Source organism: Panthera uncia, chromosome E1 (genome assembly GCF_023721935.1).
Source record: "Panthera uncia isolate 11264 chromosome E1, Puncia_PCG_1.0, whole genome shotgun sequence".
NCBI lineage: Eukaryota > Metazoa > Chordata > Mammalia > Carnivora > Felidae > Panthera > Panthera uncia.
The window spans coordinates 2,441,624-2,458,036 of record NC_064814.1 but is presented as its reverse complement, the minus strand read 5'-3'; the positions used below and the strand labels follow the sequence as shown (position 1 = coordinate 2,458,036).

The window sequence follows — 16,413 nt, the reverse complement described above, 5'->3', positions numbered from 1 at the left end:
TCGGCAGCTTGTTTCCCAGAAGTTTACGGAAGCGGAACCCTCCGGCACGTGCGCGTCGTCCCGCTAATATCAGTCAGCAGGATCGCGGAGGCTCACCCACGTGGACCTCAGCGCCGTGTCCGGCTTCACTGTCAAGCACTTCCCATCACGTGGACGTGCCACGGTTGGTTTAGCGGGCCTCGGGGCCGTCTCCGATTTTTGGCTGTCATGAACAAGGCCGCGATGAGCCATCACGAGAAGTCTTTGGACGGTCAGGTCTTCGTTTCTCTTGAGCACGTACCGGGGGTGACAAGGTTGGGTCATACGCCAGCAGTGAGGCGGCTGCCCCGCATCCTCGCCCACCCCTGCGACGGGAGGTCTGCTCACTCTCGGCCGTCCTGGTTCGATGTGCGTGTCCCTGAAGACCAACGATGCCGAGCGTCTTTTCACAGACTTGGGTCTGTCACCCGTGAATCCTCTTTAGGGAGGCGTCTGTTCAAATCTTTTGCCTTTTTCTTTATTTGGAGCATTGGTCTCCTATTACTGGAATATCGTTTGTGTAGGTTTCCGTTGCCACGTAACAAATTACTACAGACTCAGTGGCTTAAAATAACACAGTGTGTTACAGTGCTGGCAGGCAGGGAGGGGACACGGCTCTCACGGGGCTACAGTCGAATGGCAGGCCGGCTGCTTCCTTCCCGGAGGCTCTGGGGGGGGGTGGGGGGGGACCCGTTTCCTTCTCAGGCAGGTTGTTGGCCGACTCGGCTGCAGGGTTTCGCAGGCCTGAGGTCTGTCCCCTGCCAGCCGTGCGCCACACGCCCCTTCTAGGGGCTGGTCGTCGCGGCGAAGGCACTTTCAAGTCCGGCGAGGTCAAGGCGGGCTGACCTTTAAAAGCTCATGTGGGTCCACCTGGATAACCCGGGACAATCCGGTCTCAAATTTTCAATTCCATCTGCAAAGTCCCTCCTGCTGTAACATGTGATGCGGTCACGGGCTCCAGGGAGCGGGCCCCGGGCACCTCTGGGGGGGGCCATTCTTCCACCTACCGCTGAAAAGCTCCCCGCATATTCTGGTTCTAAGTCCTCCGTCCGGCATGTGCTTTGAAATTCTTTCTCCCAGTCTGTGGTTTGCCTTTTTACCTTCCTAACGATGCTTAGTGAGGAGTTAAAGGTTTTTAATTTTGAGGAGTCTGATTTATAATTATTTCTGTCCTATTAAAAAAATCTTGGCCAAATCCAAGGCCACTAAGACTTGCCTCCTGTGCTTCCAGAAGCTTTGTGACTTTAGGTCTTCCGTCCCAAGCTTTTTGTTCGTGGTACGAAGTAATGATAAAGGGTTTTTCTTTTTTTGCATAGGGCTCGCCATCTGTTCGGGCATCATTTGCTGAAAGGATCATCCTTTACCCACTGCACTGCCTCAGTACCTCTGCTGAAAACCCCCTCCCCATAAATCTGTGGTCTCTCTCTAGACCTTGTACCACATCCCAGGGATCTGGGGGTGTCTGTCTTTGTGCCAACACCTCACTGTTGTGCCGTAAGTTTGTAATGTTCCTGGGGATCGGGCAGGCAAAGTCCTCCAGCTTTGTTCAGTTTTTCAAAGCTGTTCCGGCCATGCTGGGTCCTTTGTATCTCCATGTGAATTTTATTTTTTTGTTAAAAAATTTTTTAATATCGGGGCGCCTGGTGGCTCAGTCAGTTAAGCCTCCGACTTCAGCTCAGGTCATGATCTCACGGGTCATGAGTTTGGGCCCCGCGTCAGGCTCTGTGCTGACAGCTCGGAGCCTGGAACCTGCTCTGGATTGGATTCTGTTGTCTCCCTCTCTCTCTGCCCCTCCCCTGCTTGTGCTCTGTCTCTGTCTCTCAAAAGTGAATAAATGTAAAAAGAAAAAAAATTTTTAAATGTTTATTTATATTTGAGAGACAGAGTGCAAGTTGGGGAGGGGCAGAAAGAGAGGAAGACACAGAATCCAAAGCAGACTCCAGGCTCCGAGCTGTCAGTACAGAGCCCAACGCAGGGCTCGAACCCACGGACTGTGAGATCATGACCTGAGCCGAAGTCGGACGCTCAACCGACTGAGCCACCCAGGCGCCCCTCCATATCAGCTTTAGAATCAGCTTCTCGATTTTTGCCAGAGTCTCTTGGTACTTTGATCGGGGCTGTGCCGGATCCGTGGAACAACGCGGGGAGAACAGACACCTGAGCGATCCCGAGCCCTCTAGTCCCGTTACGACGGCGCCTCTCGTTTATGGGCGTTTTTCACAGCAACACGTTGTGGCTCTCGGGGCACGGATGCCGCAGGTGCCAAACGTATCCCCGGTATTTCACTCTCTGGCGCCACCGTAAGCAGTGCTCAAGTCTCCCTCTCCAAGTGCTCACTGCCGGCCTGCAGGAACGCGAGCGGGTTCTGGACGCCGACCTCGTACACGGCCGTTCTCGACCGCTGGCTCTAGCAGCCCAGTGGCAGAGCCCTGAAACTTTCCACGCGAAGGAGAGTCTACGCAGACTTTTCTTCCTTTCCAAACGGATGCCTTTTACCCCTTTTCTTGCCTCACCACGCTGGCCAGAGCCGCGGTCTGCTGTTGGCCGTACGTGAGGAAAATCTGGTACCTTTATCTTCCCCGGGTTCCCGAAAGCAGCTGGAACCGGACTCGCCTGGCCTTCCCGGCAGCTCTACTGGCTTTTGCCAGCGTGAGGCTCCTCTGGGTGCCAGGCCCCTGGGCTGTCCCGGCGGCATTTGTGACGAACCACCTTTCCAGGTATCACGTACGACACGGCTCTCTCTGCCCCTGGTAAGTCTTCCCAAAACCTCTGCCCAAGGCTCACCGTGGTCGGAGGGCTCCCGTGGGGCACGTTTCCCTTACTTCTCCACTCTCCGCTTACTCGCGCCTTTTGTGACTTCTTCGAAGTGTGTGTAGCTGTGTCCTGTTTCGGGACCCGGCCGAGCCATCTCTTATAGCCTGTGCCCCCCCCCACCTGATTTGTAACGGAGACGTAGCTCCGTAGGAGTCACCCCTTCAAAACGTGACCGCTCAGTGACGTCCGCCACGCTTACAGAGGCGTGCAACCGTTACCACGGTCCGACTCCTCAACGTTTTCGACCCCCAAAGCATGCGCTCCCCGGTCAGGAAAACCACCACCTGAGTTCTGTCTGATGCAGCCGTCTGGGACATTTCACGGAAGTGGGATCGCACAGCACGTGGCCCTCGGCGAGCGGGTGTCGACACCACACCCCTCTGGATGGCCACGTAATACTCCTCACGCGCCGTGACTGCACTTGCCGGTTGGTGGAGGTTCGGGTCATTTCCACTTTTTAGCGAGTAACGGCTGAAACTGGCAGCTGAACGTCTGAATATTCAGTGTCGAATGCTGAACGGCTTTCAACATCCCGTCTGGCCGGGCACACCGGCCCCCTTGCTTCTCTCAACGTTCGGCTGCCAAGGGACACCGCTAAACCCACTTGGGCTGTGACACTCGTGCCCCGGCTGCCCCCCCCAACGCCCCCCAACCCCCTCACAGCCATGCAAGCACAGTGGCTCCCCGCGCACCCCTCCCAGCACTCAGCCTCCCCCCACCCCCACCAGTCCACGTTCCGGAAAGCTGCCTAAGGCAGAACTCCCCCCTCAGAGAGAGAGAACATCTTCATTGCTCCCACTGGTCAGGGCCAGGCTGCTTTCCCACTGACACCACAGCACCGACGTTCCCACGCCCTCGCCACACTCACGGTCGTTAGATCTTTCCTGGCCACACGTCACACCTGAGTCACCTGCCAGGTTGAATGTTTTCCTGTGTTTTGCTAGTCGTTCTCTTTCCTAGACGGCATCTGAGTTCGGCTTCTCACGCGTCTCTCCCTCTGGCTTGCTTCCTGCCGCCCCCTCCCTGAGCCACGGAGGCCCCGCGTGCTCCCTTCCCTCCTCCACCCACACCGCGCTTGTCAAGCCAGAAACACTACGGCTGCTGACAAACCCTTCCCTCCAGCTGCTCGCCCGGGGCTCCCGCTCCTGGTGCGCAAACCCAGGGCCAAGCTGGAGTCAAGGATCTACGGCCTCTTCTGCCGAACCCCCTCCCTCCCGACCGCGAGAAGTGGGATCCGGTGCCCGGCACGGCGGCTGCTTCCTGGCTGCACGTGGCCGGGGCTGTGGTGTCGCGGTCTCCGCTGCCGGCACATAGGCGCCCTGCACGCGCTGCATCGGACCCTGTGCGGCCCCGCTCCAGGACGGGAGCTCGTCGGGAAGTTCCTTCCACACGCCACACGACGGTGATGCCCGGGGTCGGAGTCGCCGGGTGAACTTCAGAAACGTCTCAAGCTCCCAACCGTGGACGTTCGACTGCTGCCATCTCGACCCGCTTGGGGAGGTCTGCACAGGCGGGCTGTATCACCACTTCCGTTCACCGACAGAGACAGAAAGCAGAGTGAAGCGACCCGACCTGTGGCCCAAGATCGCCCAGCACGTTACTAGAAGGGCCGGTGGCACCTGAAGAGATATAAACCTGAGGGGCACCTGGCTGGCTCAGTCGGTGGAGCGTGCAACTTTTGATTTCGGGATCGTGACAAGCCCCAGGCTGGGTATGCAGATTGCTTCAAAAAGAAGTATTAAAAAAAAAACACAAATTAAGAGTTTATGGGAAAAGTTTTAAACGTTTAATGAAAAAAACTCCAAGCATTATTTACACGTGGGTAAGAAAAGAACACCGAGGGCTCGCCTGTCCCGGGGGCTGTCGCCAAGCTCACACAAACCCCATCACCCGGAAACCGCCCCCGCACACTTCCCGACAGCGGCACGAGGTGGGCGACGGTCGCCAGCTCGTCAACGCGGCGGGTTCCTCAGATCAGGTCAGCCACTGAGGGAGAGAAAGGCACGTGTGAAGGAAGGATGCAAACGGGGTGCAAACGTGTAAACTGAGCTACAGGCTCACGACGTATTGTAGACACAAACAAGACGGGAGGGGGAGGGGGGGGAGGGGGAGGGCAAGGGCGAGGGCGGGTGCCACACATCCTGGCGGGCAGGCCGGCTCACCGTTCATGGGCATCTCGTCGATCTGGGTGGAGTAGTACTGCTCGATGTCTCTCAGGATACGGATGTCGTCGTTCTTCACAAAGTTGATGGCCACCCCCTTCCGGCCGTAGCGGCCCGAGCGCCCGATTCTTCGAGGGCAGAGCAAAACCCCTTCAGTACACGCAGCAGGAAAGGGGACGGGACACCCGCCAACGGGAGGCCCACGGGAAGCCCACCCCTACCTGTGTATGTACAACTCTCTGTTATTGGGCAGGTCGTAGTTAATGATGAGGGACACCTGAGGGACATCCAAGCCCCTGGCCCAGACGTCCGTGGAGATGAGCACACGGCTGCAACGAGAGAAGGTGCTTGAGGCAATCACCCCGGTCACGAAAGCTTAAGACTGGCTACGAGCGGAAACACGTCAGGTCACCCTCACACCGGCCCCCCTGCGGGCGTGCAGCGTCGGGGCGGCACCGGAAAGACCTGTCCACGAAGGGCCTCGCGACTGTGGTCGTGCTCAGTTCACGCGCACTGTCTGATAAAGAGAGTTCTGGTAGCTTCTGCTGCACTACGTTTAACTGTTTGAACCCAGCCCCGTATCAACAACTGGGAAAGACGTCCTACTTCCGCCTAGAGGGGAGTCAGGGCTGGTGGCCTCTGGACCTGGCGCAGGCTTTACAGCGTGTTCAAATTTGAAATGCAACTCACAGCGCTCTGTCCCGCAGCCAGGGCAGGATCGGACACGCCACGGGCCGCCACGTCCAATACCGAGGCCACCAGCCCGCCTACTCATCGAGCACGTGCAGCGCGGCTGGCCCGGAATGAGATGCTCTTTAGAGTGTAAAACACACACAGGATTTTCAATGCTCGATACAAAAAAAAAGCAAAAAACACCTTAATTAGCATTTTTAACGCTACATATTGCAAATGTTGAAACGACGCGCCCCGTTGAGTCAAATATTGTATTAAAAATCAACCTCACCTGTTTCTTTTTGTCTGTTTTAACACGGGTACTAGGAAATCTCAGAGGTGGCCTGAACTATATATTTCTATTGGACGTCGTTGGTCTAGAAGCATTCAAGTTAAGGGGGACAGCAACACGGGAGAAGGGAGTTCAAAACAAAACGGGGAGGTGTCACTGCCCCATAATCACCTACAACCGCAGCCCCAGAGGGAGAGGGAAGAGGAGCCCAGCCACACGGCGGGGCAGGAAGCCGGACTGCAGCCCAGCAGGAGGAAAGACCAGAGCCGCACGGACGCATCAGAGCAGGAGCCGCTGAGACAGCGAAAGACAAGCGGGGGTGGGGGGTGGGGCAGCAGCGAGACCGCAGGCGACTTCCCAGAATTCTATCTCAGCAAGTTTCTCCTTCGAGATAAACACTTCTAGACAAACCAAAACGGACACTCTGTCATTGGGTCACTGGCAGCCCCAAACCAAATAGGTGAAGACATTCTTCAAGGAGAAGGACATCCATCCCAGACAGAAGTTCAAAGACAAAGAGTAAAATGATAGTATGAGTCTGAACGTATGTACGTTTTGTCACATAAAGCAGAGGCGTCCTGTGGAGTTTGTGATATTAGAAAACACGTGACCACCACCACCGCTTTCTAGAAATGCAGGGGTCACTGAAGCCTCTGGTCTCTGCGGGAGCAGGGACGAAGGCCCACGTGCCAATCACAACAGATGTGGAGGATGGAGGCACAGAGCGCTACACTCCCTCAGGAGAAAAGGAAACGGGGAAAAGGAATGAGGATATGAAATCCAAAACCAGGGCACCTGGGGCTCAGCCGGCTTAGGCGTCCGACTCTTGATTTCTGCTCAGGTCATGGTCTCACAGAAGCCCCACATCAGGCTGAGCGCTGAGCACTGAGCACGGAGTCTGCTTAAGATTCTCCCTCTCTCTCTCTCTCTCTGCCCCTTCCCTGCATGTGCACGTGCTCTCTCTCAAAATGAATTTTTCAAAAAGGAATCAGAAAAAGAGCATGAGAGATAAACGCACTGATGAGATGATTAATTCAAACGTAGTTTCAACAGCATCAAACAACACGGGACGAACTGCATCCCAAGACAGCGATCAGCATTACGACGACGAAGAAAACCAACCAGAAGCCACCGCGAGCCGTGTGCACAGCGCACACCTGCAGCTTCGGGCGGCACACGGAGTGGGGGCGGGGCGCGTGAGGGGACCCGGCGGGGACACCCACCCCACAAGGCGGCCGGGCCGGCCTCACGGCAGGACTGCCGACAGGCAGCATTACTACGGACGGAGGGACGCTTCTGTGATGAAGGCTAACCCTGCAGAAACCCAACAACCCTGAACTGGTCGGCACGACGGCCTCAGGACCCATCGAGGACACACGGAACTCAGAGCTGCACCCACAGCTCCCTCGCTGCTGCGGAGACAGTAAAGAGAAACAGAGGGGAGGGTGCGGAGGGTCCGAGACGCAACCGGCAACCGAGCCTCCGGGGCACGGCGACCACGGGGCGCTCGGCCTGTGCACACGCGCACGGGGCATCTAGAAGTGAGCGTGCCGGGCCGGCAAGCAAACCTGGGTACACGCTGCAAGGAACGACGCCACGTGCTCTCCGACCACAGCGGTACTCGGCTAAGACCCCAACACAAAAGCACCACCGGAAAACCTCCTTACTCGGCAGTGAAGACCCCTACCCGCCCCCCACCCCCCGCAGCCTAGCGCCCCCGCAGGGCTGCCCACGCCCACGCCCAGGAGGCGGGAGGCAGGAGGGCTCGGTCCGGGGTCGGAAGTGGCGCCGACCCACCTGGCGCCGGACCGGAACTCCTTCATGATGGACTCGCGCTCCTTCTGCGGCATGTCGCCGTGCATGGACGACACTGTGAAGTTGGCCTCTCGCATCTTCTCCGTCAGCCAGTCCACCTGCAGGGCAAAGCAGCAGCCGCCACCGTAAGCTCCGAAACCAGACCGGGGCGCGTGCTGCGGACCTCAGCTCAGTCGTCCGCGGAACCAACGTGAACGCTCAGCGCCGGGGCCCTTAACACGCGGATCGATCACGGGGCGCCTGGGGTTTGGCTCAGCGGGTTGAGCGTCTGACTTCGGCTCAGGTCGCGGTCTCACACGTTCGTCTGGGTTCGAGCCCCGCGTCGGGCTCTGCGCTGACAGCTCAGAGCCTGCTTGGGATCCTCTGTCCCCCCTCTCTGCCCCTCCCCTGCTTGCTCTCTCTCAAAATAAACCTTTGGGGGGGAAAAAAAAAAAACCTCAGAGGAATCTTTACTAGACGTGTGGGAAACGTTTGCCCAGCACATATTGGGGCAAAACTCCTCTCACTGGTTCCGTGTACGTTTCTCAAGGGAAAAAAAAAGGCCGTCTCTCACTATTCTCATTTGAAACTTAAATTCAAATCTCCTCTGGAAGGTGGCGGACTCCTGGCTGTCTGGTCCACCTGTACGAGAGCATCACTTGGGAGCCTAGGAAAACCCAGGCCCGGGGCCCCACCTAAAGCCAATGACGTCCCTGTGTCCGGTCCTGGGACCAGCGTGAACACGTCCGTACAGCTTCCCTGGCCACGCCCGCCTGTCCCCTTCTGAGCCACCACGGGCAAGGTCTGGGCTGCGCTCCAAAGAGAACCAAGTTCAGTTTTTGCCACGAGAACACTGAAGAGCTAAGGCGGCTACGTACCTTCCGCTTGGTGTTACAGAAGATGACCGCCTGAGTGATGGTCAGCGTGTCGTACAGGTCACACAAGGTGTCGAATTTCCACTCTTCCCTCTCCACCGCTACAAAAAACTGCTTGATGCCTTCTAGGGTCAGTTCATCGCTGGAAGACAAAGGCACGTCCCGGGAACTCATTCCTCCACCAAGATTTGAGGGCGCACACAAGCCACGCACCGTTCCCGGCGGCGGCCCCTACCCTCCCGGGGGCCAGCACCTCTGCCGCACGGGCCCGACCAGCCTGCGCCTTCAACAACTTGCACACCTCGTATTGCACATTTTGCTCCCACGGCAATGATGGACAAATACCGTCAACTAGCTCGTAAATACGGAATCGCGGAGCCAAAGGAGAAGGCCCGTCGTGAAAGTTAGCTTTTTTTTTTTTTTTTTTTCCACATCCAACATGGGGCTCGAACTCACAACCCCAAGATCAAGAGTCCCACGCTCCACTAACCGAGCCAGCCGGGTGCCCCAAAAAAGAATACAAGAAACACTTTACACGTCCGCAGACCCAAACACCAGCTACGTGGCCTGTGGCTGCGGCACCCGAGGCGCGGGGCGTGCTTACCGCTTCACCAAGATGCGGATGGGGTCCGTCATGAACTTGTTGGTCATCTCCAGGATTTCGTGAGGCAGCGTGGCGCTGATGAGCACCACCTGTGTGGCCGGGGGCAGGTACCTGTACACGTCGTAAATCTGCTCCTTGAAACCTGGGACAAAGGAGGAGACGCGGAGAATTCTGAAGGCCGCGCGCTTGGACACGGAGGTCGCGGATGTGAGGCGTAGGTTTCACAAAGAACGTCTTCCGCGGAGCCCGGAAATCCACGCGCCCCTCTCTGCCGTCTCTGGGGGTCGCGGCCCCACCCCGACAGGCCCGGATGCCGGCCGTGAGAAGCAACAGAAGCCCCGGCCCTGGGTCGCCCACGACCTCAGACGCCTGCTGGCGGTCACCGCTGCTGTCGGGCTGCTGTGAGGATGTGCGTCCGACGTGGCCAGATCTGCCACGTTTTAAGAGAAACCAGAGATCCGGATTCGGACAGAACAATCTCCCGCACACGTGGGATCCTTAGGGGTGTGTGTCACCCGTCAACCACACCTCGACTGGTGGGACCTGGCCCACGGGCCACCACACCGCGACCTCCGCTGCCCCGGGCAGGATGGGGTCAGCAGGCGAGCCCGTGAGAATGCCCGCACGGCGGGACCCGGCCTCCAAAGGCCCCTTAACAGACCGCGAAGTCGTGACCCCACAAATGACAGGGCCCAAGACCTGCGTTTCTAGCAAACCCCCAGATGATGCAGACACCGTCCGTCTGGAGACCTCGCTGTGCGAACGGCCGCCCCAGGGGCCGCCCGCGAGGAGCCGCCCGCAGGCGACGCTTCCTCAAACGCTAAGGAAGCCGCCCGAGTGCGCAGCGGTGACCGCGCCGCCCCCTAGAAGAGCAGGGCCTCCGGACAGAGGGGCGCGGGGACAGCTCCTCACGCAGCAGGGGCCCCGCAGGCCCGGACACCGGGAAAACCGGCGGGAACCGTACCTCAGCCGCTGCGTCTGTCACCCGGTGACCCCCCGGTGTGGGGGCAGGGACTGAGGGGAGGGTGTGTGCAGGCAGCGGAGGCGTGGACACACGGAGAGGCGCTCTAACGGGCGCTGGACCCAAAGCATCTGTCAGTCGCATCTCCGTCACCGTACTGACACCACAGCCGCCACCACCGAGGGGGGCGTCACATATCTGTCCTCAGACGTTTTGATAGAAACACGTGAAAATCCTAAAAGGTACGCGTGGAGTCTAAAAATCTGCTTTAAAACGTAACTGGGAAAAAGATCAGCCTACGAACCTGGGTGGCTCAGTGGGTTGAGCGTCTGACTCTTAGTTTCTGCTCAGGTCATATCTCACGATTTGTGGGATCGAGCCTCGCATCAGGCTCTCTGCGGTCAGCACAGAGCCTGCTTCAGATCCTCTGTCCCCGTCCCCACCCTCTGCCCCTCCCCCTTGCTTGCTGGCACGAGTTCTCTCAAACAATATTTTTTTTAATGTTTATTTCTGACACAGAGAGAGAGCATGAGTGAGGGAGGAACAGAGAGAGAGGGAGACACAGAATCGGAAGCAGGCTCCAGGCTCCAAGCTGTCAGCACAGAGCCCGATGTGGGGCTCCAACTCACAAACCGCGAGATCCTGACCTGAGCGGAAGTCGGACGCTCAACCGACCGAGCCACCCAGGCGCCCCTCAAAAAATAAATATTAAAATTCTTTTAAAAAAGGGGGCAGCTGGCTGGCTTTTTCGGTTGGGGTCCGACTCGGTTTCAGCTCAGGTCACGATCTCACCATTTGTGGGCTCGAGCGGGACTGTGTGCTGACGACACAGAGCCTGCTTGGGATTCTGTCTCCCTCTCTCCCTCTCTCTCTGCCCCTCCCCTGCTCGCTCTCTATCCCTCTCCCAAAACAATTACGTAAACATTGAAAAATATATAATAAGGTAAATTTAAATCGAAATAAGAAAGTAAAAGCCTAGACAACCAATAGGACAGCTAGCTAAAGAGATTACAGAACCTCTAGACAACACGACACGCTGTTACCAGTAACCCAGGCTCCCTGTCACAGCCGCCAGGGCCCCACAGGGCACAGCAGGCATCTCTACGCGCCCCGCCTCGACCGCGCGCCTCCCCACCTGCGCCAGCCCCGGACGCGCGAGGAGCGGTGGCACAGCGGTCCCTTCCCCACCGCGGGAAGGACAGGGCGCAAGTTCTATGTTCGTAGTCGCGACTGGGCCGAGTGCTTCTGCTCACGCGGAGAACGCTTGTGTTAGCTGGTTTCCACCTCGTGCTGTGAAAACGTAGTTAAACGTTGGGAGGAAATTACGCTCTTACTCATACCTTTATTCAACATTTCGTCAGCCTCATCCAAAACCAACATCTTGATAGCGCGCGTCCTCAAACTTCTGCGCCGAATCATGTCTACGGAACCACAGTTAAAAATAATTAGACCTCAAGGGACACCTGGGTGGCTCAGTCAGTTGAGCGTCCGGCTTCGGTCAGGTCATGATCTTGTGGTTCATGAGTTCGAGCCCCGAGTCGAACCTGGAGCCTGGAGCCTGCTTCGGATTCTGTGTCTCCGTCTCTCTGCCCCTCCCCCGCTCACACTCTGTGTCTCTCTCTCTCTCAAAAATTAACCAACATGAAAAGAAAAGAAAAGAAAAGAAAAGAAAAGAAAAGAAAAGAAAGGAAAAGAAAAGAAAAGAAAAGAAATAATTAGACCTCAGGCTACAAGGAATGGGCCAGTCGTTCTGGCTGTTCTTCACATTTTCACGGCATTTCAGAGACCTCTGTCCACCTCCTACACGTCACCCACGTGCAAAACTGTGACGCCGCATGGCAACGGGAAACAGTCCCAGGCGGTTTAAATGCCACTTGCGAACCCTGTTGGGTGCGTGACTTTTACAGACAGAAGCGCTTACCAAAGACACGCCCGGGGGTGCCGGCGACGACGTGCTGCCCGTAGTCCAGCTTCCTGATGTCCTCCCCCACGTTGGTGCCCCCGATGCAGGCATGGCACTGGACGTTCATGTAGTCACCCAGCGCGAGCAGGCCCTGAATTCAAACGAGGCTCACGTTCGTGCAAAGTCAGAGACCTTGCGGTTTTCCCAAAACGAAGGTAATTTCTCCTCCAACGTAAGACGACCACCAAGAGTCATTTATTCTATTATTTACAGCATAAAACTACAAAAAGACCCGCTCTCCCCCTCCTACTCTTTTCTGTGCCAAAATGAAGTCGTTTTGCTGGCTTATTAGTACAAAAGCAGTACGTTTCAATTACAAAATACCCCGGAAACACATAAAACTCATAATCCCAGCCACCCAGAGACAGTATTTACTTCTTAACCTGTATCGAGTGTTTATAGTGTTTTAAGTATAAAAGTTACACCCGCTTAACTAAAACGAATCTTTTTCTGAAAAAAATTACAATTCTAAAACCACAAAAAGCTAGTGGAATCACACCAGCAACGTTAAAAATGATTTAAAACGTATCAGAAATTCACGTCACAAATGTTAGGGATCAGGAAATAAAATTAGAGGAAACCAAAAAGCAGGATTAGATTCAACCAACCAGTCAGCCTTTGACCACTGAATGAGAAAGCAATACTTGCAAATACGGCACCGCCTCCCTGGGTCTCACCTTCTGGATCTGGACCGCCAACTCCCTCGTTGGAGCCAAGATCAAAGCCTGGGTTTCACGAACCTGGTAAAATAATGTGTCAGAAAACAGAGTCCTCAGTATTTTCGAGGTACACACTAGTTCAGCACAGACCGCTTTGCAATGTTATCTCACGTCAACCGCACACGAGACCACACGTCTAACAGAGGTAAACGAACCCGAATGTGAGTTCAAGCGTGAACCCAGCAATCACGGGGTTTACCAGGCAGGACTGCGGCTTGCAGACAAGAATGTCCGCTGATATATCTCTCGGTTTAAACGACAAGGAACTGATGACAGAGTATTAGCTCTCATGTGAGTACACACCTAAGAACCTCTTAAGAAATTAGTTGAGTCGGTACAACCAAATAGACATTTTTCAAAGCTGCCCTTTTTGAACTGCAGTTAGAGGAGAAAAGGAAGGATTTCCCAGGAGTTGCAAATTACCTGAATATCCAAACACTGGAGGACGGAAATGCTGAACGTGGCGGTTTTGCCTGTGCCAGACTGAGACCTGTTCAAGAAAACACAGACCGAGGGTGTAGAACGGGCTCCCTGCTCCCACTCACGGCACCCCCACCATGGCATTACCCCCAGGGGCAGGTGCAGGAGCACCTGGGCAGCTTCTGAGCAGGAGCCCCACCTCCCGGAGCAGACCAGTGCCTCAACCGAAGGGCGGGGGCTCTGCGGGGTCACCAAGGGAGACCAAGTGTTACCGGTGGCAGAAAAGGAGAGATTCCCCTTTATATAAATGTAATTCTTTTCTGTAATCTTGGACTAAAACCAGCCTCCAAAAATAATTCATCTTGTAACCAAGTCTTTAAGAATAAGGCAAATGGGGGATAAAGCCATTAAGAGAGTATTATAAACCATTCCACACGCCAACTGATAGGTAAGGCTGGCTAAAAATATGACGGCTTTCTAGACAGGACAGGAAAGGAAAAGAAAAAGGACAGGAAAAGAAAAAAACAAGACACCCTGTGGATTAAAGTCAAGGAAAGGGTGAAAAATGGTCCTCCCAAAGCACTCTCTGCACTGGGCTGACTGCAGCCTAACCCCGTTTGGGGCCAGTGACGTACTGAGCGATGACGTCTCTGCCTTTAATTATCTGCTTGATGGCTCGCTGCTGGATGGCTGACGGTTTTTCAAAACCTGCAGAGAGAAACAAAGTTAGTTCTAACCACACACTGGAAGCTCTTCGGTATCCTTGTTTAAGCCCTCACCCCCACCCCCCTAACCCCAAGTCCAACATACGGAAGCTCTTGACAAACAGCTGATGAATGAACCGGGCTGAACCATGTTTTCATACTAACGTGGATCTCATTTGTACAAAATCCTTATTTAAAAAACACCGTTGCAGAATACAGAGACCTCAGTTGGATTACCAAAACCCCCCAAAAAGTTAACGGTGGCACTCCCGGACCCCGGGCGGGGGCTCACCTTTGACTCCAATCCCTTCTGTGTTATTTACAGTCACTTGCAGAGCTATTCTTTGCGTTACTGTTTGAACTACAAGGAAGGGAAAGAAGTCCAGTGGCTCTGCAGCCGCCCCTCTTCCCTCTCCGTATCGGTCTGCATGCTGCCCAAGCGTCTACACTGCGTTTACTCTACTGCCTGGGTCTTTCTGCGGGGTCCACACTGTGCCCCTTCCACTCGCGGTGCAGCTATACAAACTAGGACACCATCCCTCTACGTGACTGTTACCGGGGAACGAGGCTACTCTGAAGGAGTAAAAGTATTTTCCGAGTAAACAAAAGTTTATGTACAAAAAAAAATTTTTTTTTAATTTGGGGCAGTCTTTTAAAATACAGTACAACTTCCATTTAACATAAAAACTATAATAGATGACTTAAAACCCTCATCGTGACCACGCATGTGGCTGGGTAACTAAAAAGTGTTTGGGGCAGGGATGTCCCGGATGCCCGGAGGCAGGCAGGACTGTCAGCCTCACACCAGGCAGGGATGCGCTGGCACTTCTCACCTCCCATCCCCTCAGCACCCTCTTTGCTGCCTAAACTGCCAGAACATCAATGGTGAATGACAGCCCAGTCCCAGGCGTTAAACACAGATGCTGATCACTCCCATCTGCACTGCCCCCCCACCCCAACTCTTCCCAGGCTCCCAACTCGGGCAACTGCCTCCCAACATCTCCAACTGGATGGCTTCCAAGCCCCTGAGATTCACCTCGCCCAGGACACAACTCCCGACTCTGCCTCCCTCCAGGGCTCCCCACCTAAGCAAACAGCACCACCACCCACCTCTGCTGCTCACATCCAACCCATCGCCACCGCAACACCATCACCTCTCCCCTGCCTCCTCTCCAGCCTCACCTCTCACCTCCCCTTAAATCCAGACTCCCAAAATAATCTCTGTACCTGCAAATCTGACCCCTGCTTAAAACCCTCCAAAGGCTTCCCACTGCACTTAGAAATAAAAAACTCTTCATCACCTCACACAGCACGCTGTAAGACCTGGCCCTGTCTGCCCCTCCAAAGTCGCCCCTGGGCTCCCACCACAGGAGGCTTCTTTCTGTGCCTGGAACGCACGGACTCAGTACCGCACGGTCCTGGAACCAGCTCTTCCCTCTGCCCGGTCCTCTCACGACGGGCTCCTTAATCCAGACCTCAGTTCAAATAGTAGCCCCACTACTCCCCCTGCTCCCCGCGTCACAGCCATCACCACTGCGTGAAGCAGCCTCGGGTCTAGGCACGAGCCTGCCGGATTCACTGCCAAACCCTTAGCGCCCAGAGCAGCGCGGGTCCCTAGCACCTACTAGGTACAAGCCCGTTATCCAACGCATGAACGGCTCCCAAGTGCCCGGGAAGACTTCTCAGCCTTCGCTGGACCCGGCACCGTGCTGTGCACCGAGGACGACGCGCCGAAGCCTCCGACACCGACACGGCGGGGCCGCGGCATGCTGGGCCCCGGGACTCCCTCCCGGCCGCGCCCCCGCCCTCGCCGCCCGGCCACCCCGCGGCCCCCGACCGTAGGCGTAGATGCCGCGCAGCAGGTCTTCCCGCAGGCCCATGGTGTCGAACGTGGGCGTCACGTCCACCTCCTCGCTGGTCTCGAATTCCACTTTGGTCATGTCCTCCTCTTTGAGCAGCCGCTTCCGCGCCGACCCCGAGGTCGCCATCGTGGCCGTGGCCGCCATGATCCCGCGTCGGCTGAGAGCGGGGCGCGCGCCGCAGCGGAAAGCGGAAGCAGGGCCCCGCGCCGCCGGCGCCAGGAACTGACGCCACCGCGCGCGTGCGTACGAGCGTGCGTCGGAGCCGCGTCTTGGGAGGGGCGGTGGAGCTCCTCTTCCCCTGAAGAGGGAAAGGGAGGGGGCCTCAGGGAGAGAGGCGGTGCTGCTGCCGCCGCTGCTGCTGCTCTCGCGCGTTTGAGCCGCCGCGGGAACTCGCGAGGGGCGGGGCCCCGCCCACCCCTTATAAATAGGGCCGAAGCGTCGAGGAGCCGGGGTTGGTTGGAATGTGGGGCTGGTGTTCTCTGTTCCGTTACCGCCGGGACGGGGGACCCTGCGCGCGGGTGGGTGGGCGTGGGGACCCCGCCAGCGGCAGCCG

The 16,413-nt window shown here is 56.4% G+C and overlaps 1 protein-coding gene across 1 annotated transcript; it reads right to left on the bottom strand.

Annotated features, from left to right (window-relative positions):
• Window positions 1–4,595: 4,595 nt before the first annotated feature.
• Window positions 4,596–16,069, bottom strand: EIF4A3 (eukaryotic translation initiation factor 4A3). Its single transcript, XM_049635551.1, has 12 exons — window positions 15,836–16,069; window positions 13,930–14,002; window positions 13,298–13,364; window positions 12,833–12,895; window positions 12,114–12,246; window positions 11,533–11,613; window positions 9,232–9,373; window positions 8,631–8,769; window positions 7,756–7,871; window positions 5,216–5,323; window positions 4,995–5,122; window positions 4,596–4,818 (listed from the first exon to the last, which is right to left on the bottom strand). Exons 1-12 carry the CDS (start codon window positions 16,002–16,004, stop codon window positions 4,802–4,804), a joined length of 1,236 nt encoding a protein of 411 aa, XP_049491508.1. The 5' UTR covers window positions 16,005–16,069; the 3' UTR covers window positions 4,596–4,801.
• Between the last annotated feature and the right edge of the window lie 344 nt (window positions 16,070–16,413).

Bases quoted from the DNA above. Each gene is read 5' to 3' on its own strand.
- EIF4A3 (XM_049635551.1), bottom strand. From the start codon at position 16,004: ATGGCGGCCACGGCCACGATGGCGACCTCGGGGTCGGCGCGGAAGCGG. The intron at 7,872-8,630 runs GTACGTAGCCGC...TTTGCCCTGCAG, and splicing joins TCTGTAACACCAAGCGGAAG to GTGGACTGGCTGACGGAGAA. The intron at 5,324-7,755 runs GTGGGTCGGCGC...CTCTCGTTGCAG, and splicing joins GAGTTCCGGTCCGGCGCCAG to CCGTGTGCTCATCTCCACGG.